General features: G+C 39.9%; 3 protein-coding genes across 4 annotated transcripts; 1 reads left to right on the top strand and 2 right to left on the bottom strand.

Annotated features, from left to right (window-relative positions):
* Positions 1-1,430: 1,430 nt before the first annotated feature.
* foxd1 (forkhead box D1) lies at positions 1,431-3,286 on the bottom strand. The gene has a single exon (XM_063480587.1). It carries the CDS (start codon positions 3,022-3,024, stop codon positions 1,972-1,974), a length of 1,053 nt encoding a protein of 350 aa, XP_063336657.1. The 5' UTR covers positions 3,025-3,286; the 3' UTR covers positions 1,431-1,971.
* Positions 3,287-9,898: 6,612 nt separating this feature from the next.
* On the top strand, positions 9,899-15,617 carry btf3 (basic transcription factor 3). 2 transcript variants are annotated; one of them, XM_063478140.1, is made up of 6 exons: positions 9,899-9,954; positions 11,669-11,737; positions 12,109-12,222; positions 12,338-12,539; positions 14,054-14,107; positions 15,080-15,617. In XM_063478140.1, exons 2-6 carry the CDS (start codon positions 11,669-11,671, stop codon positions 15,124-15,126), a joined length of 486 nt encoding a protein of 161 aa, XP_063334210.1. In that variant the 5' UTR covers positions 9,899-9,954; the 3' UTR covers positions 15,127-15,617. The 2 variants fall into 2 exon arrangements, with proteins under 2 accessions (XP_063334210.1, XP_063334211.1); XM_063478141.1 differs by having other exon boundaries at positions 9,909-10,018.
* A 2,375-nt stretch (positions 15,618-17,992) lies between these two features.
* ankra2 (ankyrin repeat, family A (RFXANK-like), 2) lies at positions 17,993-22,657 on the bottom strand. The gene is made up of 8 exons (XM_063480588.1): positions 21,915-22,657; positions 21,662-21,820; positions 21,495-21,560; positions 20,319-20,416; positions 20,083-20,208; positions 19,920-19,986; positions 19,706-19,786; positions 17,993-18,778 (listed from the first exon to the last, which is right to left on the bottom strand). The coding sequence occupies exons 1-8, from the start codon at positions 22,213-22,215 to the stop codon at positions 18,723-18,725; spliced, it is 954 nt and encodes a 317-aa protein (XP_063336658.1). The 5' UTR covers positions 22,216-22,657; the 3' UTR covers positions 17,993-18,722.
* Positions 22,658-25,018: the final 2,361 nt, after the last annotated feature.

Below are 25,018 nucleotides of genomic sequence, written 5' to 3' on the forward strand. Positions count from 1 at the left end.
CCTGTAGAATAGAGATGTCTAATGTCAAACACAGCGTGCAGACCCATGAGAAGGAAACTCAAACACACATTTGGTGTAAAAATCTGCTTTGAATACCCGGATATTATATATATATTACAGGCCGTATAGACAGATACTATTTAAACCCTGTAGACTAGGCCTTAATTACAAGCCACTGCTCAGCAGACACAATCTCGAGTACATGCGTTATTATAATGTGCTACATCACGTTCATCTCTTCATTTTCCCTGTTTAACCTCCTGTATTTGTAAACAAGCCCACACAGTACAAATGACCTCCTTCCCTGCTATAGTCACTCTCTCTCCAGAGTGTAAGCGCGTGCGTGTACCTTTTTCTCTCATTGCGTGTTACATCATCACGCAATAGCTGTCCTCTCGTGGCCTAGTGAACTGGCTCTAAGCGCTGCACCAATTTAGCCATTCTACTACACACACACACACACACACGTTGCTTTGAATAAAGGGAGGCAAACGCACTTACAGTCACGGAAGCAGCAGGGCTGTACAGTACAGGCAACATTATGAAAGCTTATGAAATTTTTAAAAAGCACAGCTCTGACAGACACAGCATCACGACAGCGCAGGTGCTTGGGAAGGCTTTTTCTTCTTTTCTTTCAAGTGTCAAATTAAATGCCCGTGTATTTAAAAACAACACAGTCTGCTTGGATCCATGTGTTAGTGGGTTCTTGCGTGTGAGGCAAATAAAGCTGCATTAAGGCTGTCAAACACTGAAAACGGTGAGTGGATTAAAGGTGATTCTAACCTCCGAAACATCGTGAGCGCTGTTGACTTCAGGAGCAACATTTCATTTTTCTCTCGGGTCTAATACGAGCAGATAATGAAATTCTGGATGAGTAGTGTTTGCTCAAGAGCCCAGGCCGCCTGTCGACACCAGCACCGGGATAATCGCTGTGCTGAAGCAGGCAGAAATACAGCCCCTGTCTCACCCCTCCGACACACTCCTGTCCGCTCACTGTAATTACGAGGATGAGTGTGAAAGAGGTCAGATGGACACGCAGGCCCTGTGTGCGCATGTTCAAAAGGGCACAACAATGACTTTAGAGTGCAGTCAGATTTAATGCATTTGTAAATATTATCTGACTGGCACGCACATGTGTGTGTGTGTGTTTGTGTGTGTTATAAAGAGTTTTGTCTGTTTCTTAAAGCCATTCAGTGGTTACTATATTTGGATCATACAGTTATAGTTAACACATCCGCAGTGTAAAGACACAACAACATCAGCAACACGTCTGTTTCAACACACTATGGTAGCAGTAACCGCCAAGGAAGCTCAACATCAATTCATAAATTTATTTCCAAACAAATTGCTTTTTTTCTTCTTTTTTTGCAAAACGAAATTTATTCTTGTTGAAAAAAAACAAACAATAAACTGTGTAAAAATATCACACTTGAATTACACAATACTTGCCAAAAATGTACAAGGTTTAATTACTGAAATAAACACTGCATATTATTATAAATGTATGACTTTGCTCTGCGTTTCTCTTTAATACAAACATCAAATCAAAACCTTCAAAAAGGTCGCTTTGATTGGCTGATAGAAAACATTGATGTGTTTGACACAAATACATTATAAGCCTGTTTCAGACACGTGATCGTTTGTAACCTGTCCGTTATCCTGAGACGCCTTTATACAGTGACTGAAAACGAATCACTTCATGGTAGGGAATTAAAAAAAAAGGCTGGAAAGTTAAATTCGTGGTCGAAAGTCTGATTCACACCGAAATAAACAAACACAAATAATGAACATAAATATATCTTCATGAACAGCATGAATATATAGGCACAAATAGTGTTCTGCATGTCCATCATTCAGCTGCGTGCTAACAAAACAAACATACAAAAATAATCCTACCTTCAAAGAGGGGCGTTTTTGTTTAGGTTGCTGTCTCTTTTTTTAAGTGTCTTGAAAAGTTTGGAGTTAAGACATTTAACAGGCGCTAGTGCCGCTGACAACTCTGCTCGGAAAGTTTTCAACCGGATGTAAAACAGCTCCAGGATGTATGGTCTGAGGCTGGCTGGCCACTGCAGGCCCCAGAGAGGACGGTAAGACTGGGACAACGACAGGAGAAGTCCTGGAGGGGCTAAGAGACCCTCCGATGATGCTCTCTATGGAGAAGGGGGACCGCTGCACCGGGGAGCTCGACTTCTGCACCGGGGATGCTGCCTGCACACCGGCTGAGCCCAGACTGGAGCTGAGCTGGGGATAAAATCTACTTCTGGTTAAGTCCGTGGTAGTGCTGGTGGGCATCAGGGACGGTGCAGGGATAATGGTCCCCGAGTGTGAGTGTGAATGCCTCGGATGCTGCTGCTGCTGCTGCTGGAAAGCAAAAAGCGCAGAGTGTGCGTGGTAGGACTGGAGCTGGATGCCGTATCCCCCGCAGCCGTACGGTCCGTAGCCATAGGCAGCGGCCGCGGGCAGAAAAGTGTTGTGCTCGCGCAGCAGGTCTTGCGTCTGCTGCCGCTTGAAGCGTTTCCTTCGCCTCAGAAAGCTTCCGTTGTCAAACATATCAGCCGACTCAGGGTCCAAAGTCCAGTAGTTGCCTTTCCCTGGGTTCCCGGGCTCCCTCGGTATCTTAACGAAGCAGTCATTGAGGGATAGGTTGTGCCTGATGGAGTTCTGCCAGGCAGGGAACTTCTCCCTGTAGTACGGGAAGCGGTTGCTGATGAAGTCGCAGATCTCGCTGAGAGTGAGCCTCTTTTTGGGACTCTGAAGAATGGCCATGGTGATTAAGGCGATGTAGGAGTAAGGTGGCTTCACCAGGGTGTTCTTGCCCGCCGGCTTGTAGGTATCCCTTGAAGAGGTGGAGCTGTCCAGGCACGGAGGTGGAGAGCCGGCCAGGAGGATACCGTCGTGCATCTGCGCTACTTCATCCACGTAGGAGCGCGTCTGGCTGTCTCCATCCTCGCCTTCTCCGACCACGTCTATGTCGGTCTCTTCCGAAAGGATGGAGGCATCCGACATCTCTGAGCTCAGAGTCATGGCTCACGCACGGCCGTGCCCCTCCGACGCCAGATGAGGAAGACCGTGAGATGCACAAGCTGTCCCTTTCCTCCCTCTTCAGCAACTCATATGAGGAGGGGGAGAGGAGAGGAGCACGCTTCGCCACCGGTGAGAATTGTCCCTCCGTTTTGTCGCTATTTCCATATGTTTACAGGCTGTTTCCTTTTTCAAAAAAAAATCACCAACTATGAGGAGCGACCCCCGTCGATGGCAGGCTGAGAAACTGTGCTGTGAAACCTGCAAAAGGGCCAAACCTGAATCAAACAAGGGGCGGATCTTCTCGCGGTATTTATACTACTGCTCTGATCACATGGCGAGGAAACGTCACCACGGCGAATGAAAAGAGAGGAACAAATTCAATCACAAAAAAGGGACAGAAAATGAACTATGAGTGTTTTTATGGAAAAAAAAAGTTTGGTGTGGCCTGCATCCTTTTTAGTGGCCATTCACGGTGGCCTACACTCCACACATAACTAATCTAAAGCTTTTATTCCATGCAATGTTTTCAACAAAAATAGATTTTGGAAGATTTTTTAAAAAATCGTTAGAAAAGTCTAATTGGCGGTGTGGTCGTTGTAGGATCCGAGAGGATATTTTGACAAGCATTTTTTTTCTTTGTTGAACTTTGTTAAGTTACCGAATGTCATAAATTAATGGGGGCAACATCTGGATTTTTAATTTCCAAACAAACTACGCAGCGACGTATATATAAAATCAACCCCCCCCACCCACGATATTTACATTTCTTATCAAACAGCCTTTGTCAGAGTCTGCTGCACCATACTCAGGCAGCTCGGTTTGCGTGATCCGGTAGTTATCTAGATTATCCGCGAGCCATTTGTAATGGAAAAGAGTCAGCTGTTAACTCGAATCAGTCACGGGTCACGCATGCAAGGCACAGAAAGAAGGCCGTGCCGTGCGTCTGGAGCACTTTGCACTGTGTGTGTACGTGTATCTGTGCCTGTGTTTGGACATTATTTGGCATTTTCAACATTTTCACTGAATTACGGCAATTAGGTGTTTTTTTTTTAATCACAATTTATTTTAATGTATTTATTTGTGTTTATTAGATTAAAATTATCAATCGGCCTGCGTTTTAGGAAACAGTATAAACACGTGATAAAAATGATGTCAATAAAGTTAAAATTTTCAGAAGCTGCAGAATTTGTGTAAGCCAATTAAAACCCACGGTAATATATATTATACTTCTAACCTAATTGTTCTCCTTGCAGATACAATTTGACTCTACCAGCATATAGTTTAGTTTATATTATTTGTTTCTTACTTCGGTGGAGCTGCAGTAAACCAAGTCAAGATGAATATGTCTGGCTTATTAAAATATGAATATCGAAGGACTGTGTTTTACGCGCCGCCCGACTTTACCTCCATATGTGACAATTTACAAGTTGTCACCCTGCCACACTTACCCATTTTTATAGGAAACAACAGCAGACGTGACAAATAACTAAAAACAAAGCACGCACATTTAACAAAACAGCCTTTTAAATTATTTAGTTAATTTAATTTGATTTTTAAATATTTTTCTAAATTAAAAAAGAAAGTCATCACTCAGGTTTTAATAAAGGCAGCTGACTTTTAAATGAAATTTCCACTTGGGGTATAAACGTGTGCTTCATTAAGTCTGACAGATGCTTAGGTTCTGTGTAGGACCTCTCGAACCTTTTAGGCGTTCCCATTTGTCTAACGCCATCTAGTGGTGAACTTGTTTCACTATTAACAAAACACTACCGGTCTACCTCCTCCAAGGATTCAAGCTCCTTTAACTGTACAGACAGCCAGAAATATGGCATGTGGCATTTTTTAAATATGGGAAACAACATTTTTGAACAGTTTAGCATCCTCGCATAAAGCTTTAGGTTCCAACCAGCCCGTTTAGATTATTCATTATTTATAATGATTTACTGTCATGGATGGATCAAACTGTATTTCTGATATCTCTGCTTGCGCCAGTGATCTTGGTCCTGCTTACCACTTTTGCCACTTTCCTCTTTGAAATGATGTGTACTATTATTGTACCAACAGATAAAGTTCGCTTTGATTAAATGAACTTTTTAAAATGAGAGATTTCAAATAAATTCATCTGTGCTATTTATCGGTGCAAAATAGGCCTATGAGAGGAATTACTGCAACAGCTAAGACTGGTGCTCCTAAAACGATTATAGGTTTTAAATGTATGCCCAGTTTACCTACATTAATAACCAATTATCAGTCTGTAACAATCATATTTCTGTTCTCATCAAGAATGATAAGGTAACACTCGAAACATCCAATCTTTCGTATAAGAGAATTCAAAACAAACAAGCAAACACAATCAGTTTCAATGAACTGAAGAGGAATTTGTGTTCATTAAATAATTACATTTTACTCTTTGCATTTTAGTCTTTCATAGCTTATCCCCCAGTTTTGAAACCATATGCGCAGAAGATGACGACTCACGAGTCACCGACATTTGGAAATCCTGAAACTTGACATCAGATGTGACGTTGTATTAGCAAAGTTCCTGGACTCCTTTGACGCTACGAGTTGTTAATTTGTGTGATGAGTTAATGAGTCCTCTTTTTTCTGTAATGTACTCGGAATGTAAGTGACCCTCCAGAGTCAAGACGGAAGAGTGGATTCATTAATGGTCGTATCCAACCATCCACTATCATAAAAAAATAAATTAAATAAATAAATAAAAATAACAATAATAATAATAATAATAATAATAATAATAATAATAATAATAATTATTATTATTATTATTATTATAAAATGCATGGGTGGTAAAGCACCTCTAAAGTGTCTTTAAATTCAACCAAGAAAGCACTTTCAGTAGCTGTTTCAAGGCAACCCTGCCTGCCTCGATCTTGCTCTGATTAAAACTCCTCATGTCACCAAAACGCTCCGTCTGAGTGGAGCATGTGATTAATGTGTATCACATGCAGAAAAGGGCAATGATGTGTTGCCTGGAATGTATGTCTATAAGAGCCGTCATAGACAAATAATTAATAAGCTAAAAATAAAAAATAAAAACACTCAATAAATTGAATTCAAGAGAGAGTTTTTGCCCTGAGAGGACACCTGATAGAATACTTTGTCGAGTCCGTTTGTCATATTTTAAGCTTAACTGCGGACATTTTATGCTGATGTTTTTGGTTTTGCGCACACTTTCCGTGCAGTCCTGACACAAAATCGTTCGACTTTCCCTCCTGATCAGTCATCAAACCAAATGTGTCGACTTAGTGAAAATTAGTCGACTAAGTGCCTTCATTTGTAAGACTTAGTGGGAAAATATCGATCTCAACATCTGAGGCTTTGGAAGCGTTACAGTGCGTATATGTCTTGATGCATGCCCAATCATCCAGGTAAGGAAATCCCAAAAAGTTGATTCTGTTCATCTGGACGTAGTTGTCAGTGGGAGAAACCTTCAATCACTCATCCAAGTGATTTCTTCAGTCTCGGGAAGTTCGCATAATTTCCCAAGTTTGTTTGTTTTTTCTCGCTCTTTCTGTCCCTCTCCGGTCCTGGGACCACTTCAGCGCGACCCCTGTTACAAAATCACGCTTTTTACTTTAAATGGTTACACGAGGACAAATGACCAGATGTAGACTCATTTGAAGAATACATGATAAACGTCAGTGGTATATGATCACTACACAGTGATCGGTGTAGTAGATATACAAATATACAAAACAAGGTGCGAAGTATGATTATAATAATAACGATAATTGGCTTAAAACAGGTGTATAATGTAATTTGTTCATTCTTTGTTTTCGCAGAATATGTTTAAATGAATATGGACACATTCCCCTGTGGCACACTGTATGTAACTTTAACTGATTGGTTTTAGTGTTTGCTATTTGTAATAACAGAAAGCATAAATATATTCAAAGAGAAACCCCCAAATTAAGACCAAACAAAAAAGACATAAAACTGAGCTGAAACTAGAACAAAATACAAAGAACAAATAGCGAATATTAATGAATACCATAAGCATGAAACAATAACAGAAACAACAAATAAATATTTCCTCGCAATTGACTTGACTTTCTTTGACTTACTGTTCTTTTTTGAAAGCAGGAGTAACTAGCTTTGGCACACAATCTAAGCACCATTAATAGAATGCGATGCAGACATTTGTGAATATGAATGAATACCATGCACATGAAGCAATAACAGAAATGACAAGCAAGACAAGTAAAGGATGACAGACATCGAGAAGACTGAAAGAGACAACACCACATGAAAAACATATAAGAAAGTCGTTAGGAATGTGTTTTTGGAAGGGATTTTAATAAAGTCACTGATTCTGTGAGCCTTGTCTTATTGGGCAGAGCTAAGGGTTCATGTTGGCAAAAACAGGACTTAGATTTACGCTTCACAGTTGGACTGTGAAAGAGCTCATATGGGGGTCAACATTTTGGCTATGAAGCTTGGAGACTCATTCAAATGTGCTTTAAAAGTGATCAGTAAACTCTTAAGTGTTTTCATTAAAATAAATTGAGTTAAGAAACATTTGTGCCATCCAACAGCTTACATCAGCGAGCCCTTTTCACTCACCTGGTGTCATCTGTACAGCAATGAAAAGAGATGTTGTGAGTTTGTCTAATTTGCCCAGTGGAATCATATACATTTATGCCTTAAAGAATCAAAATTACACCCTTTTCCCTATCATCTGCTAAAAGGACATCAGTGGTTAACCTGAGGACTAAATAGTTTGAATAGTTTCTGTGTTCTAAAGCCTGACTGATATATCACATATTCTATTATAATACATTAAAGTGAATATGAGCTGGATAGGATACACCACTTTTCCAAAATTTTTGCAACATTAAAAAACTAAACTAAACTTAAATTGTTAAGAATAGATCTATTGAGGCTTGGTTTCTTTTATAAACATCAGCCACTTTGAGGAATTTCACCTTCGAGGTTGTAGCTAATCCCAAACCAATTATAATCTTGTGGCTCTAAGTAGGATTTGGATATAATCCCTCATCTTTTTCTGTTCATTACAAAGACCTGAAAACAGAAAATAACCTAATTATAAGACATACTTCAGCAAGCAATCAGCTCACTTTACAGGCTATCCCATTTCACATTGTTCAGGGTTGGGGTGCAGTGGTTAGCAAGAAGGTGCTGGGTTTGAACTGCCTGGTTAGCTGGGGACTTTCCTTGTGCTGTTTGCATATTCTGCTTCTGCCTTTCTGTATCATCGCACAATTAAAAGACATCCTTGGAGTGCTTGGTAAATAAATTGGTGATTTAAGCTGACTGTAGGTTTAGATTTAAGAGTGTAATTATCTGTCTATCTCTGTAAATCAGCAATCAGTCCCGATTACTTGATGATAAAGGCATTTCACACAGCTGAGTTGGGATGACATGCTTGTTACCTGATAGTGTTAGTCTAATCAGACTATTCATTTGTTTTAAGCGTTGCCACATTATGGTCATGTTTAAAAATGTATCTATTAGTACAAACCCCTTTGAGATATCTCATTTTCATGGCAATCAAAGCGCATACAGTTGTTCAACTACCATAGCAACTACTTAAGAGATGACAGAATAAATAATAAACTTTCATTCATTAGTAATCCAGCATAGAGACAGACATCAGGAAATCCATAACAAAAGCTAACCAAAGTTTCCAACAATAAATAAACAGTATGGTGTGATGATCACCAAATATAATTCCATATAATCCGCAGGTATAAAAATAAGATATAAGCAGAAAGGGCAAGCAAAACTGACAGCTGTGTTGATAGAAGGAGCTCTCAATCTGTCTCAAATTAGATTCATTCTTAAACATGCAGATAATGAAATAAAGTTTTCATGGGACTCTGTGAAAAATTAAGCACACCCCATCATTCAGTAGCTTGTAGAACCACCTTTAGCAGCAATAACGTGAAGTAATTGCTTTCTGAATGACTTTATCAGTCTCTCAAATCATTGTGAAGGAATTTTGCCCCCCTCTCCATTACAGCGTTGCTTCAGTTCATTGAAGTTTGCAGGCATTCATTTATGCACAGCTCTCTTAAGGTTCCTCATATAAGCATTTCAATTGGGTTAGGGCACAGGTGTCGAACTCCAGGCCTCGAGGGCCGGTGTCCTGCAGGTTTTAGATGTGTCTTTGATCCAACGCAGCTGATTTAAATGGCTAAATTACCTCTTCAACATGACTTAAAGTTCTCCAGAAGCCTGGTAATGAACTAATCATTTGATTCAGGTGTGTTGAAACAGGGTGAGATCTAAAACCTGCAGGACACCGGCCCTTGAGGCCTGGAGTTCGACACCCCTGGGTTAGGGTTTGGACTTCGGCTCAAGCATAGCAACACCTTAATTCTTTTCTTTCTCAGCCATTCTGCTGTAGATTTGCTGGTGTGCTTTGCTGCAAGGTGCCCAAGCCCTGTAGTTGGAAAAAAACCCAAATAGTCACCCCTCCACCACCATGCTCGATAGTTTGTATAATGTGTTTGTGCTGATATGTTGTGTTAGGTTTTCACCAAATGCGGTACTGTGCATTATGTCTAAACATCTCCACTGTGGTCACGTCTGTTTAAAGGACCTTATTCCAGAAGACTTGTTGTTTGTTGCAAACCTGAAATTATATCAAAATTATCCCACTTTTCTATGGCATAAAATAGCCTGTGTAGTTACAAAATGATTCTGTATTGTCTAAGAGGCTTTAGGCCTTAAACTCTCCTAAATAACAAATCCCTAAATTTACCCTAATCAAGAACTTTCAGGCATGGTTGGCAATGTGCAAGAATCTCGAAAGTGTTGCCTGGAAAGCAAAACTCAGGGCAGGAAACCCAACGCGCGCTAGTTCGCTCTTCTACTACGTCACTTCCTCCCTCCTCTCTCTCGCTTCCATCTTGCTCCCCGCATGTGTTTGCTGTTAGTTTACAGGTCAGTCAGGAGCTTTAAATACCTTCTTCTCTCCTCTTTTTTTCCACTGATCTGACGGCAAGAGGTAAACGAAAGCCTTTTCTGACTAGATGGCTGAAATCTGCCGCGGTGTGAAGCTAACCGTACTGACGGGCTTGTGAGAGGCTGTGACTGACAGGCCGATAATTTCCCCAGTTAGCTTAGAAGCTAGCAGAAGTTAGCCTGCAAGTTCTGGCACAAAAGCTAAACCACACCTCGTTTCGGTTCAGTGTTCATCAGCTAAACCAGACATGCTGTTACCGGTGGTGCTTTCGCCTCAATTTATTTGAGCAACAATAACTTAATATTGGTCTATCTTCGGTAGTTGACACTACAAGGAAAAGGCGTTTGCTAATTAACCTGTGAAGTGAGCAGCGCTTGCTGTGACGCTGACGGCTCCTTTCTGGCTTTTTAAAATGTCTGCTTGCTGTTTTGAATATCTTATTTTACCGCTCATTACCACAGCCACACCCACCTTACTTTTGTTTCTCGTCTGTTTGTTTGTTTTCATCTAATTTCCTCACAGGTATATCTTGCCCAGCACAGTTGTTGTGAATTTTCGCGGCACACAGTGTATTTCTTTGAGTCATTAGCCAAATTGTATAGTGGGGAAAAAAAACCGAAATCATGGTTAGAGCTAATTGGTCACATGGTTAGTTAGAGGCCATCAGCAGGTGTGAACGTAATCAACAGAACACGTATTTAATATGACAGTTTCTTAATACGCAAATTTGTGCTTTTTAAACACAAATGGATGTGTGTACGCAGCTCGGTTTATTAAACATTTAAGTTTACAAAGGCGTACAAAAAACAAACAAAACAGAGAAAATAGCTGGAAATCCCAGAGTGGCCTTGTTAAATGAAAAATAAGAACAAATACAAACCAAATATTTTGTTTTATAGGACTCATGATTATTTAGAATAACACCACTGTGTGTGTTTGACCTCCTGTAATTCACGTGGTCACATACACAGGAGTTTGTAAGTCAGGGGTGTCAAACTCCAGGCCTCGCGGACCGCTGCAGGTTTTACATATCACCCTGGGTCAGCACACCTGAATTGGTTCATTACCAGGCCTCTGGAGAACCTTAAGACATGTTGAGGAGGTAATTTGGCCGTTTAAATCAGCTGTTTTGGATCATGGACGCATCTAAAACCTCCAGGACACCAGCCCTTGAGGCCTGGAGTTCGACATCCCTGTTGTAAGTGCTTGGTTAGCGTTTGTCATGTAGGTAAGATGGCCTCTGATCAACACATGGAAGGACCAAAAATACAGTCTGTGTGAGCCAGTCAGTGACTGCACTAGCTAGAGTTAATTTCTAAACAGCAGACTGGGAAGTGACTGTATTTTGCCAGCTGGCTTTTATTAAATCTGGTAAAATGCTAAGACAGAAATGTTTCAAGTCGGTGTCCGGCCAGATAACGCTTTACCTCATGCCAGGTCCCTTCTGTTTTCCGTTTTCCCCACTCTGCCTTAATAATGGGGCAAACCATTATTAATCTTTTTACTGGTGTAGATGAGTATAAAGGTGTCATTTTAACTGCACTGCTGTCTCAGGGTGCTGCTTTCTTATCTGCATGTTGCACTTTATTTTGGTGCCTCCTTTGGGGTGGATTAACTTGTTTTGCTTACTTAGTTTTCGGATAATTACATTTACATACTGACATAATAATATGCAACTTTCCTGTCTTTCAGATGAAAGAAGCAATAATGAATCAAGAAAAACTTGCAAAGTTACAAGCGCAAGTCCGCATCGGTGGAAAGGTAATGCACGCAAAGCGGATCTAGCATCACATGAAAATGGGTAGATTTTTTTTTTCCAAAGCATTTTCTGAGTGTAAATCTGCTGCTGGGTTTTTGTTTTTGTTTTTTTTGTTTGTTTGTTTGTTTGTTTTTCCCCTTTAAATGTGAATCTAGGGACATGAAACCTGAGCTCAAGCAGCTGAATTTTCTATAGTTAGTTTCTATGACAACCAACAGTTTGATCTATAGTTTTGTTGCATAGCAGCAGTAATTTTAGGCAGCATTGCGCACAGTATATAAATAGAATAAAAACACCCTCCCTCATTTGGGCATAAAACATCACTCAGGTTATGTTGACTAAGAAACATGTTTGTGCGAATGCCCACATTCAGGGAACAGCTCGCAGAAAGAAGAAGGTGGTCCACAGAACAGCAACCGCAGATGACAAGAAGCTACAGTTCTCCTTAAAGAAACTCGGTGTGAACAACATCTCCGGCATTGAGGAGGTGGGGCATATATCACTCTTGAGTCATCCCTTTGATTGTGATTTTTCTTACATGCACCAGTACAGATTGTCATTTTTATCACTAAGAATGGGAAATGTGTTTTGATCGGTTCCAGGTCAACATGTTTACAAATCAAGGAACAGTCATCCATTTCAACAATCCCAAAGTGCAGGCCTCCCTCGCAGCCAACACCTTCACCATCACCGGCCACGCTGAGACCAAACAGCTGACTGAGATGCTGCCAGGCATCCTGAACCAGCTGGGAGCAGACAGCTTGACGAGCCTCAGGAGACTCGCCGAGGCTCTGCCCAAACAAGGTTGGTAGCCTCAAGTTATAATGTAGCGTGTAGTTGACCACACTTTAGACTCTGAGCATGTTTAGTCAGACTTTTAGCAGTTTTCAGATATCCACTTGTTTCTGTTAATCTGACACACATTTTATGGTATCAGCTTCATGTCTGCTTGCACAGCCATTTTTTGTAAGAGTCAAGGTTTCTAATGCATAGAAACTGTTAGCCAACTAACAGTAAATCAGAAAAATGGAGGAAGAATCCTTACTAGCAGTCAGACGCTGAGTCAGTCGTCAACGTCTGACTGCTTGTAAGCTGTCAATCATACAGTGTGGTTAGATCTGATGGTGCTGTACTTTAACCCCAGAACAATAATTTGCTGTTTTTAACACCACCACTTACATCTGGTGACACCAGTATACCAAATAAAACATACCTCCCATCAAATAAATACAACAATACTTAGCAAACTAAAGTCTGAATGCACATCTGAGATTACAGGTCCACGTCTCTCCAGCAGCTTGTTCTGCAGTTTCAGGTCTGTTGCAGAGTGAAAATGCAATAGTTCTAAAATCTGACTGCAGTAAAGACCACATTTGTGACAACAGAATAAGAAGACTAGCTGTTAATGTTTGTAATCTGTGTTTTGACAGAATTTCCACAGCAGGCGAAGCTTTTTTGTTGCTGCTAGCTGTTCCTAGAAGTCCTGTATGATTATTATTTTTTATTTTTTATTTTTTTTAAAAACCTGCTGCAGCAGACGGCAACACAATCCATCCATTAGCCAATTGAGATTTCCTTATATTTACATATTGCACAACAACAGTAATTTAATTTATTTGTAATATCATAGAACTTGAAGACAGGATAGATCAGGGTAACTACATGTGACATTGTGTACTTTACTTCAGACTGATGAGCTTTTACAGCTGTGGGATTGATTCACTGCATCTAATTAAATTCATCCATCCATTCTCTTCTGCTTATCCTTATCAGGGTTGCGCGGGGGGCTGGAGCCCATCCCAGCTGTTATAGGGCGAGAGGCAGGGAAGACCCTAGGCGGGTTGATACTCTTATCACAGGGCTAACAGAGACAGACAACTGTTCTCACTCAAATTCACACCTATGGGCAAATAAAACTTATCCAGTAATCTAACCCCAATAATTTCATGTCTTTGAACCGTGGGAGGAAGCCGGAGTACCTGGAGAGAACACACAGAGCTCCACATAGAACAGCCCCAGCCAGATGGTGGATTCAAATTTAGAACCTTCTTGCTGTGAGGCAGCAGTGCTCTGTTTAAGTAACTTTTAAAATGTAATCTGCAAGAGAGAAAACCCACGGCCGCATGCGTTATACTTTGCTTGTACCATATTGAACTAGCACTGTGGCTAGTTTGGTCCATGTCCTGGTAAAGTCTCAGTGGAGCCATGAAGAATGCCATCAGTGTGATGGACTGATGAAGCCAGCTGTGTCTGAAAAAGGCTTTGGTTTAGTTTGTGGCTACTCTAAGGCTTCTCACAGATCTGTTCTCTTCTTACAGCTGCAGATGGAAAAGCGCCAATTGCTGCAGTAGAAGAAGAAGATGATGTTCCAGGTGAGCAATTTTCATATGTTGAATCCAAGTGTCTGAGCAGTTTGCTCCACCACTCAGAATCAAAGACCAGCCCGACATTTCTCGAGAAAAATCTGTTTGCCTCACATTACAGATTTTTTTTGCGGTTCTGTTTGGAAACCCTGCTTTACACTTGTCATTTATTGCTGCAGGATTTTTTTCTTCTTTCTTTCTGTTAGCTAGAAAAAAGAAAAAACCATGGTGGGTTTGCTTTTCTTTCTGGCTCATAAAAAGGGGGTCATATGAAGGGGACTCATCAGTTACTTTTGACAATGGTGCAGTGCTGGGTTTTGTTTGAATCTCATGTTCTTTGTTTATAGGATTGTAAGATTCAGTTTGCTTTTCTTTGTGAAGAAAATGGACCGAGCACATGAGGTTGCCATTACAATAATCTCAGCTCTTTTTTTTTTTTTTTTTTTTTTTTTTTTTTTTTGTCCCAGGGCTTCTCTCCCTCCAGCTCGAGCTCTCACTAACGTAACAAACGATTACATATGTACTCAGCAGTTGAAGCCCGATGGCTCAGGGGTTAACATCCATTGCCATCACATTGTTATTGGAGTTAAGGATTTCTTTTTGTTCTCTCACTGAAGGAACATGTTTGCTCAGACCTTTTGAATTGTTTCCATTTGAACCCCCGACCCTCTGAGCTTTGAGTTGGATAGGTGGGTTTCTCACATTTCACGGGGTAATTGGAGCCAACTTTTTGATGCCCTTTGCTGTCATTTTTACAGCTGCTTTCAGTAGTTATAAGGGCCTCATATGTCGAGCACATTGCCGTCTGTGTGTAGGAGTGGGAGAGATGAGCAAAGAATTGCATTACACCAAGTATCCTGTTTCACATAAACACACACTTCCTGAATTGTTCTCCAGCACCTTTGAATCACTTGTGCAGATGGGATACGCATTCACTTTCTTCCCCAATCAATCAATTTAATGTCTAATCTTTTGTTTCAGATCTGGTGGAGAATTTCGATGAAGCATCCAAAGATGAGGCCAACTAGAGGGGATGGGACTCTAGAGTGTTGAAACTTGACAGGACCACGTGGGGCACAAGATGTTGTAATGTCCTTTTTCAAGGGGTGGAAAATTTAACAGTTAAAGTACCTGAGAAGATGGAAAAACACGTCAAATTCTTTTTGGCTTGTGAGCATTCTGTAACATGTGCAACACCTGAAAGTACTTGCATACTCTTAAGTGAATTATTTTTTGAGTAACTTTTTTTTAGAATAGTACTCTGTATTAAATCTCGAGTAGCAGTATTTCCGTGAAAGGTATTTTAGTACTCATTCCACCTCCTCTTTGCCACCAGACTTCCTTAATGCTTGTTGTGCTGTGTGGTCAGAGTGAGAGAGTGTTTGTAAAAATGTGGTGTTAAAGGCTCACGTTGTCCTTCTGTTTCCTCCATGTTACTGACCCCCTAAATCTGTGGCCTCCCTAAAAACACCATATCTGGAATAAACCTTTGCTACTGTCAATAAATAGCTAAAAATTCTGTTTTTGTGTTCTTGGTCAAGTACAGTTCTACAATTGAAACACTGCAACTGCTCTTCTGTAGCCATTCCCAAACTCTCTGTGAATGGTACTCGTGGCCATTGATCAGTGGTCTTTGATCAGTGGTTGTTGATCAATGGTCATGAGAATTTGCATAATTATGATTAAGGAACTGACCTCCCAGCCCATTGTTCCTTCAGTGGGCTGGTTTCAGTCATTATGCAAATGTACTGTTTATAAGATTGGGGAAACCTGCAGTCAGCTGAGACTGAAGAAGTCACTTGGATGAGTGACGAAACGTTTCTCTCACTGAAAACGCTAAATCCAGATGAACAGAATCAACTTTTGGAGATTTACTTACCTGGATGATTGAGAATGCATCAAGAAGATGCTGATCTGTAGATTTGGTGAGAAACCATGAACTGTGCAGGTTAAACTTGTAACATTGTTTAGTTACTGTAAGGTCGGGGCAGTTGCAGACATTCTTTGTCTGCAGATAGTAACAGAGAGGTAAAGTATACAGTGAACTTTAGTATGTTCCACAATTTACACAATGAGGGTAAGAGGCATATTTTTGCTGGGCGAGTAACGAGGGCTGTCAAGCCCTCAGTTTTACTTTATGGTCAAGAAAATGGAGAGGGTGAGTGTGACCATAAGTGTATATTAAAATACAGTTATAACTACAGAATTATCTATGATGACCGTAATATGAAAAAGTCTTGAATCATTATATTTTGCTTCTAAGGAACCATACTTTAATTTTGGTTGAGTGACAAAACAGTGTAGCACACTGTTTTTAAGTACTTTACTAGCAGCCTGTTGCAAACACTTTTCCCCCTCCATTTGTTTAGTTTTCTCTATGGAAAATGCCAAAAATAACAATTTAACAGACAGAAAATTGTATTTTTCCAGCAACACTATGATTCCCAGAGATCTTGGATGAAAACCTTGCATATCTTGGTATGAAGTGTAGTGTGCCCCTAAAGGAATCAGGGAATCTGGACAAGTGGAGGACAAAAGAAATGGCATTCTTAACACATGAGCAGTATCCAGTCCCAGTACAAGATCAAAGATATGCATCTGGTCCTTTGTGTCATCCATCTACTTTTCACTGATGCCTCATCAGACATGGTCAGTATGGAAGGTTGACTTGACAAGCCATACTTAAAAATGATCACTATATATGGAAGAGATCGGGATTTTGATTTCACCATGCAGAACACATCTGGAAACACGGTCATAATCATGGATAGGCCTCCCCAAAGTCCAGACCACAACAGGGGTCAGCAGTCTGGGATCATCAGCCAACATCCAAGGAGCTTTGGGTGTCTTTCAAGAAGCTGGAGAACTATTTCTGAAGATTACTTAAAAAAAAACAGAAGCTCCCCTAAGAGAGTTCAGGCTAAGCACAAAGGACGGCCTTTGAAGATGGCTGCTGAAGAGTCAAGATTTGCTTCAAGGACTCTGCTTTTAGCTAAAACTTAGGTCAGAGAGACAATGCTGATTTCACAATTTCATTTTTAAAATGCCATTTTCCAGTTTTGTGAGTAGTTGATGCTGCAATCTGCATGAGCAATTTTGGAAATACAGCATTTTGGATACAAAGAAACAGCAGCTAAATGAAACAATGTGTCAAATTAATGAAACTTGGCAAAATAACAATTTTACCAGCAATTTAGGTGTGTGTTAAAATGATCCAGGGAGGGGGCATCCCAGCAAATCCCCCCCCTCCCCCCGGTTACAATGGCTCAGTCACATCCAGACCTCAATCTGACTGAAACGCTGTGGCAGGAGCTTAAAAGAACCATTCATAAACGAATGCCTGCAAATCTCAATAACTGAAGTAATTGAGACTTTTACTCTTTTAGTAGTAAAAGAGAACTACTAAAAGAAGAGTTGGCCAAAATTCCTCCACAATGATGTAAACGCATACAGAAAACAAGCACCTCAAGTTTTTGTAGCAAACAGTGGATCTACAAGCTTCTGAACATGGGGTGTTCTTCGTTTTTCACAAGACTCCACAAAGTCCTGTTAAAACTTATTTTCACGACTGTACCTTTCATTTGTAATGAGTATGTTTTTATTTTTTCCCCATTACATTTTATTTGCTTGTTTTTTTTCAGAGCATTATGGCCACTGAAGCATGAAAGTCAAATTTTCCAGTGCTTTTCAGGGTAAAATTGTTCAACACAGGCTTTTCTTCCCATCTTATGAACAATATAAAAAGAAAAGCTTAACAGAATCACAGAATGTGATGCTGTTGGTTGTACTTTCAAAAGCTTGATGTTTAAGTTAAACTGCTTAACTTCATTGACTCATGCACATCAGATAAATATCTATAATAAACACAAGTATTAGTATTTTCATACAAAGAGCACCACAGCATTTTTGTGTGTCATTTAATTTTTGTGTGAGGTCTTTTAAAATTCACAACACATCTGAACATTTTGTATCACTGCACAAAGAAACAAACTGACATAACAGTTTAAATTATTAAAATAAATAAATTCAATACATCAAACACAAAGATCTTCAGTAAACGGACCACAAACAGCTTGACAGAGTCATAAAATCTCGTGCCTCAGAAATATCCCGAGTTCAGAGAGTGTGAACGTGAAAATATTACAATAAAATAATGTAATAGAAGATAATAGGTTAGTCTTAAAACACAATGATGGGAAAAAGGTATTAAATTACAACAATGTAAAAAGTAAGCTCTTTGCTACTTTAGAGCAAAGTCAATTCCAGTCTGCACTGCTCATTTGGCAACATACTACAGGTGGAGGGGAGTGCGTGGTGGGCTGTAGTGAAGAACTCAGCATGCTCTTTGACAACCAGTCAGTGTATATTGATTGGATATGCAACTCCACAGTCAATGTTGAATAAAAGAAAAAAGTGCAGAGCTTAACGGCTTCAAGCGGGTTAAAACTGATGTTTCACACACCACAAACCTTCACTTGCATCATGAATAATATGAAGCAACGCTGATGAAATATCTCTTAAGGGAACAAAATACTCCTGCAGGCTGACAGACTGGCCATGCTACATGATTGTCCAGCGCACAGCAGCATCTCTTCCGTATTTGTTCTCCCTCAAGTGCAGCAGTTCACTCTCTGATCCCCATCAATAACTTTAGCAAGTGTGCCTCCATCACCTGTTGAACTAAACAGAGAAACATACACTGAGGTCATTTAACTGAACTGTGGGCTTTGTGGAAACAAATCCTGATTACCGCGATAGTTTAAGCATTAAAAGTGAAAATTAAGAACAATATTTACATTTCCATGTGACCATTCTTCACTCTGAGAAAGGAGAAAGTGTGGATCTGGCAGGAAAAGGCGACTTTGTGTTTATCTTAGCAGACTTTTACTTTTTTGGAAACAGCAGCACTTCTTATCGACTCAAATCAAGTTTTACAGGACAAACGCCAGGACAATTACTAATTTTGGGCTTTGGCAGCAGGACAAAACCTAATTTTATTTTGCTAAGTTCATGCCATGACCGAATGATTCATTATAGGAAAAAAAAGAAATCTCAAATCTAATTTCGCTGTCCTCAACCCATAAGGCATCAGGTTTTTACAGAGGGAATATGCCTGTATATATTTCAAGCATCCCCCTCAGAAAAAATCCACCACAAACTATGTGGCAGATATGGAACAACAGCGCTGTGCTGACCAGTTCCAGCACATGCGGTGAATGGAAGATGGCCTCCTTCACTACATCCATGAATCTTCTCTGTGGTCTTCCTCTTTTCCTCCTGCCTGGCTGCTCTATATTAAACATCCTTTGTTCAATTGATCCACTACCCCTCCTCTGCATGTCCAAACCCTACTCTCTTCTAAAGATATTAGCTGAACAGGTAAAATGAAATGAAGTCATAACAGTGCCTGGTTGTTTATTCCTTTAAAGAAACACACTCTCTCCCTCTCTCATTTTTTATAAATAAAAGTGTAGCTCTGGGGTTTGTGCAGCAAACTCTAAAGTTAATACATATTAGAATATAGTCAGGGTTACGCCAGAGACAATTTGATTACTGAGACAGTTCCAGCATGTTTCTCAGCTGTGTTTTGCTCTTCTTCTCACATACCATTTCGGTGGCCCATGGCTACAGCCATGTCCATTGCATTGAAACCAGAATCTGACTCTATGGTAGGATCAGCACCGCTCTCTGGAAGACATGCAAACATACAAAATTTCAATCACTGTACATCATTTACTGTTAGAACTCAACACAACTGCTTTGCTTACCCTTTAACAAATATGAACACAGATGTTCCTGCAAGTCAAAGATTTCTGCTCACCTAACAAGATTTCAACACAGCGCACATGGTTGCCATGGACAGCGTACAGCAGAGGAGCGCCTCCATTCTAAAAACCCACAGAGATAATAACATTTAATACCAAGATCACAAACTGAGCGGAGGCGCTACTTTAAACTAACCACACTTTTTTATAATAACATACCCAGTCATATTCATTGACATCGACTCCACAGTCAATGAGCATCTTCACAATATCTGTGTATCCCTTACTGCAAGCCAAGGACAATGCGCTCTCTCTCCCTTTGGCTAGGAGGTTGGGGTCAGCACCCTACAGCAAAAAGTGTCACAGGATGACAAACAGACAGTAAGTGAAGAAGTCTTGCTCGGATATAATAAACATATAAACAGAATAAAACATTTTTAATGAATATTCCATACATTTTGGAGCAGAAACTCCACCACAGCGATTTGTCCGTGTGCAGCTGCCCACATCAGCGGGGTGAAGCCCTCCTCATCTTGGAGATTGATTACAGTCTCTGTTAAAATAAATATAGAAAATAAAACATAACAGTGTATTTAATCTCCATCTACTGGTCTAATTACATTTTTAAACTTTATATTTTGCATACACAAGTAATTATCAAGATTCAATATCTGCTGGTAAACTCATGAAGAACTGTTGTTTTTCTCTTTTATGTGAAGGTGAATTCAATGTCTGAGAAAGAAGGATTCAAAAATTCTGAAAAAGCAGAATCTTTAAACATTTACAGTTAAAAAAAATACACGCTTATCCAACAGCAATGAAAAATAGAATTAGTCTCTTTTGGAGATTTGGAAGAAAAAGGTTGAGTTTCTATTTACTATAACCTACCAATATCTACTTTTAAAGTCTCAGCAGTGAACAAGTTAAATGCCCCGAGAAGCAGCAGATAAGAGGACATATATGAAACAAACTGGAATGATACTTGTCTAAAGGCACAAATATAAATAAAGCATCTTCAATATAAGTAGTTGATGTGGACTTATAACTTCTGTTAAACCTAAACATGTTTAAATGAAAAAGGAATCATTCTTCACTTTTCATGGGAATGTCCAAACATTCATAAATTCTGGAAAGATGTCATCAACTGTCTGTCAGAGGTGTTCAACTTCAACATCCCTCTAAATGTTAAACTGTGCCTGCTGGGAATTTACCCAGTGGGCTTCTGACAAACACAGAAGCACTATGCTGGAAGAGTATGGATGCTCCTTCTATGAAACATGGGATAAAGGAACTTTCAGAATGTATCAGTCTGGAAAGACTAACATTGTTAAAGGAAAATGGAAGAAGTTTGTTCATATGGTTGGTTCATATACAGTTCACACCTCTGCGAACTAAACATTATAGAAGATTGAAAGTAGACCTAGTATGTCAAAATGTGAAATCATTTATATTAATTTATGTGTTTCTATTTTAAAGTGTTGCACTTCATTGGTACATAATTTATGCATGCTTAATGGTGCATGTATGACAGTGATGTTTTTGGTTGTTACTGTGGTGCAATTTTTCATTTAACTAATTTTGGATGGCTTGAACTCCATGACAACAACAACTGTAATCCTTTGACAGCCTACCTTGTTCAATCCTGCTGGCCAAAAACACCATCTCTCCTTGGGCTGCCAGCTGATGAATGGATAAAGCTGAAAGGAAACAAATGCATATGTAACAATTACATTTTAACAATTCCGCTCACATAAAAACAAGGAAAGAAACTGAAGTTGAAAGAAATGATGGTACTTACAGTGCACCAAAAGAGGTGTGGAAGACACCTCATTGCCTCGATGTTTATTGGTGAGAGTGGTGGACTGTTTGATTGGCGAGAAATGTTTGGTGGTGGATGGTGTGTAAACATGACGCACTTGTATACCCGGGGAAGGTGAGGTCTGGATGTTGCACTCGGCTGACAGAACCAAAGCATGTTTATTAGTATGGTGTATTCGACACAATCACAAGTTAATCTAAGACGAAGAAACAGGGTTTTGCTTTTTTCTTACCTTTAAACAAAACGGAAGCCACCTCCAGATCAGAGTTTACCTGATCCTGGATGTTCTTACTGTCCTCCTCGTTGAGCGACTTTACAAATCTTGAGCAAACATTCATGTCGAAGCGGTTGGGCAAGATGAATTTGATGCCCATAGCCACGTTTTGGGTGTTTGTGTCGTCTGGGCTTGCACCCACCGACTGCTCAGTCTTTATGGCACTCAAGTCAGGCATTACACAGATCCCCTCCATATCCTCGGAGACCAGAGGGCACTCTGCGGTCCCATCGGAGGCTGACACCGTAACGTTGTCCATCCCCAGATCACTTACTGAGCTTTCACACTGAGGTTAAACGGTGTACTACGCACGCTTGAAACACGGAGGAAATTTATGCTAAAAATCGATGGAAATCAGCACTCTGCGTCAGAGTCATTTTCATTTATCCTCGACTGCGTACTAAAGGAACACAGAAAAGCCTTACAAACAACAGCGTGTGAAACATATTAACTAGCAAACAACAGACGGTGGTTAACCAGTACTTAGCATGCTAGCTACTGTTAATGTAACCTTCGGCCAGGTACGCTGTGTATGGAGAACGGATTGCTAACCTTCATACAAATTAACCGTAACTATCAAGAAAGAAATATTTATTTTAAAAAATCAATTAATCTAAGTCCATAAGACATTTTTTTCTAGATAAATTCCATGCAAGCGTCGCTCTTTTGTCGGTGTTTTGATAGATTTGCACATGCGCAATTGGACGTCTTTTAAACGTCGGTGCGTCATCTTTTAAACTCCCCCTAGTAAGTTCCGACCGGAAACTGCATCACACAAACAAAATACCAAAGCTGTTATTTAATGGTAGGCCATTTAATTGATGGTCTGTTACAGTTTGAAGCAAAGTTACCATAGTTTTGTATCTTCTATTTATTTTTTATTTTTATTTCATTTAAAATTTTTTTAATTCCGTTTAGTTTTAGTTAGCTTACAGAGTGGATTTTCTTATTTAAGTTTTTAATGTTTGAATTTATGTTGAATGTTTGAGTTTATTTAACAAACTATCACATATTAAAACTGAGGATATTTCCTCTATATTTTTGTTTTATTTGGTTTTACAGTATTTGGTTTTCCAAGTTCACAAAATCATTTAATGAAGTCTGAAAAAAAAGGTTATTTATCTAATGCTTCAAATATATTCACCATCTATCCTGTTCACTCAAACAAAATATCCAGCGTGCAGCAGGTTTCTGGGCAGAAATGCCATCTTGATCCTAGAGGTCAGAGGAGAATGGCCAGATTGCTTTGAGCTGTAGACAACAGCCACTCAAACAACCACTTGTTAGAACAAATGTATGCAGAAAAACATACATTGAACACAAACACTGAAGCAGATGGTCACAAGACCACAATTGGCGCTGCTCCTATCAGCTAAGACCAGGAATCAAAGGCTGCAGTTGTCACAGTCTGTGGATTATAGAGACTGGATGTAGAGAAACGGACCCACATGCAGTCGTGTGGAGGTAGCCAGAATAAATCAAAAAGTGAGCCCCCTTTCTGTTCACAAAAGAGCAAAGTGGCCATAATCCAAAAAGTGAAACATAAATCCAAAAAGGGGAAACTGAAAACTACAGTATAACCACTAGGAAACACACTCAGGCTGAAAACCACTAGGGGCAAGAGAGACAGGAACAGGAACACATGGTCTGACACAGGACAATGGGAGGCACTCACTGTATATGTGCAGAAGCGCAGTTAAGGGAAGCGGAGACAGCTACTTTACACTTTAAAGTAACTAGGAAGTGCAAGCTAGAGCAAATACACCAAGAATACATGAAACATACATGAATACCTGAAATATAAACATTAAACAAACCAGGAATCAGAACAGAATATTCAAATAAACACTAGAAAGTCCAAACACTCTGAACCACTGGGTCAAATCCCCCAATACCATGACAACAATTTGCACAGGCTCATCAAAATTGGACAACAGAAGATTGAAAAAGTGCTGCCTCATCTGATGAGTCTCGATGTCATCTGTGAATTTTGGAGGGTAGGGTCAGAATTTGGCATAAAAGAGTATTGATCCCATTCATCCTGCCTTGGAGCAACGGTTCAGGCTGCTGATGGTGATGGAGTAATGGTGTCGGGGGATATTTTCTTGGCACACTTTGGGCCCCTTAGGACCAGATGAGCATCATTTAAACACCACAGCCTACCTGAGTATTGTTGCTGAACATCTCAGTCCATTTATAAAGACAGTGTAACCCATCTGCTGATGCCTGCTGCCATCAGAATAACATGCAAAATCCCAAAACTCAGATCATCTCAAATTTGTTCCTTGAATACACCACTGAGTTCACTGTACTCAAACGGCTTCCACAGTCAGCACCTCTCAGCACATAGTACAGCACCTTTGGGATGTGGTGAAATGGAAGATTGGTGTCGTGGATGTGCAGCCCACAAATCTGCAGCAACATGTGTGCTGATGTCATGTTAATATGGACCAAATTCTCTGAGGAATGGTTCCAGCACTTTTTTGACTCTATGCCATGAAGAACTAAATAAGTTCTAAAGGCAGAAGGGGTCCAACCCAGTACTAGCAAGGTGCACCTAATAAAATGCTTAGTTTGCATATGTCTTTGGTTCAAGCTAAAGTCTGAAAGAAATTAATCCCCACTTGTGTGGACGCGTGTTCTAAATAATATTCAAATTATATAATTAAGTAGGGGCTTATGTGAGAAAAGCTACAAAAGCTGAAGAATTTGAGCTTGTTTACTTATTCCTTTTAAACAGTTTGCCACATTAATGACAGGGAATTCAAACGTTCTGCCAACCGTGGTTATTTTCAGGGCAAGGTCAACCTTACAATACAATAATCCGATTTAAAGGCCGCGACAACTATTTCCTCAGAATGTGTGAAATCCTTTTATTCAGAAATAAATATGGAATGATCCCCCCCCGCCCATCTTGTGTGATGTTGCTTGTTTCACAATCTGTGTATTTCCATATCTTGCTTCCCTGCTTGCTGTCGATGTTCTGAAAGTGTTTGTATTCTTTGACTTTCTCTGTTTGTTTTGCAAAGTAGAGATTTCTTAATGGTGTGATTAGGCTTTGG

This window comes from Pelmatolapia mariae, linkage group LG7 (genome assembly GCF_036321145.2).
Source record: "Pelmatolapia mariae isolate MD_Pm_ZW linkage group LG7, Pm_UMD_F_2, whole genome shotgun sequence".
NCBI lineage: Eukaryota > Metazoa > Chordata > Actinopteri > Cichliformes > Cichlidae > Pelmatolapia > Pelmatolapia mariae.

What these genes read in the sequence shown, in the direction of transcription:
- foxd1 (XM_063480587.1), bottom strand. Translation starts at nt 3,024, where the DNA reads ATGACTCTGAGCTCAGAGATGTCGGATGCCTCCATCCTTTCGGAAGAG.
- btf3 (XM_063478140.1), top strand. Translation starts at nt 11,669, where the DNA reads ATGAAAGAAGCAATAATGAATCAAGAAAAACTTGCAAAGTTACAAGCG. An exon ending in ACATCTCCGGCATTGAGGAG is followed by an intron (nt 12,223 to 12,337) that starts GTGGGGCATATA and finishes GATCGGTTCCAG; the next exon opens with GTCAACATGTTTACAAATCA. An exon ending in AGAAGAAGATGATGTTCCAG is followed by an intron (nt 14,108 to 15,079) that starts GTGAGCAATTTT and finishes CTTTTGTTTCAG; the next exon opens with ATCTGGTGGAGAATTTCGAT.
- ankra2 (XM_063480588.1), bottom strand. Translation starts at nt 22,215, where the DNA reads ATGGACAACGTTACGGTGTCAGCCTCCGATGGGACCGCAGAGTGCCCT. An exon ending in GGCTTCCGTTTTGTTTAAAG is followed by an intron (nt 21,821 to 21,914) that starts GTAAGAAAAAAG and finishes TGGTTCTGTCAG; the next exon opens with CCGAGTGCAACATCCAGACC. An exon ending in AGCCATGGGCCACCGAAATG is followed by an intron (nt 18,779 to 19,705) that starts GTATGTGAGAAG and finishes TTCTCTGTTTAG; the next exon opens with TTCAACAGGTGATGGAGGCA.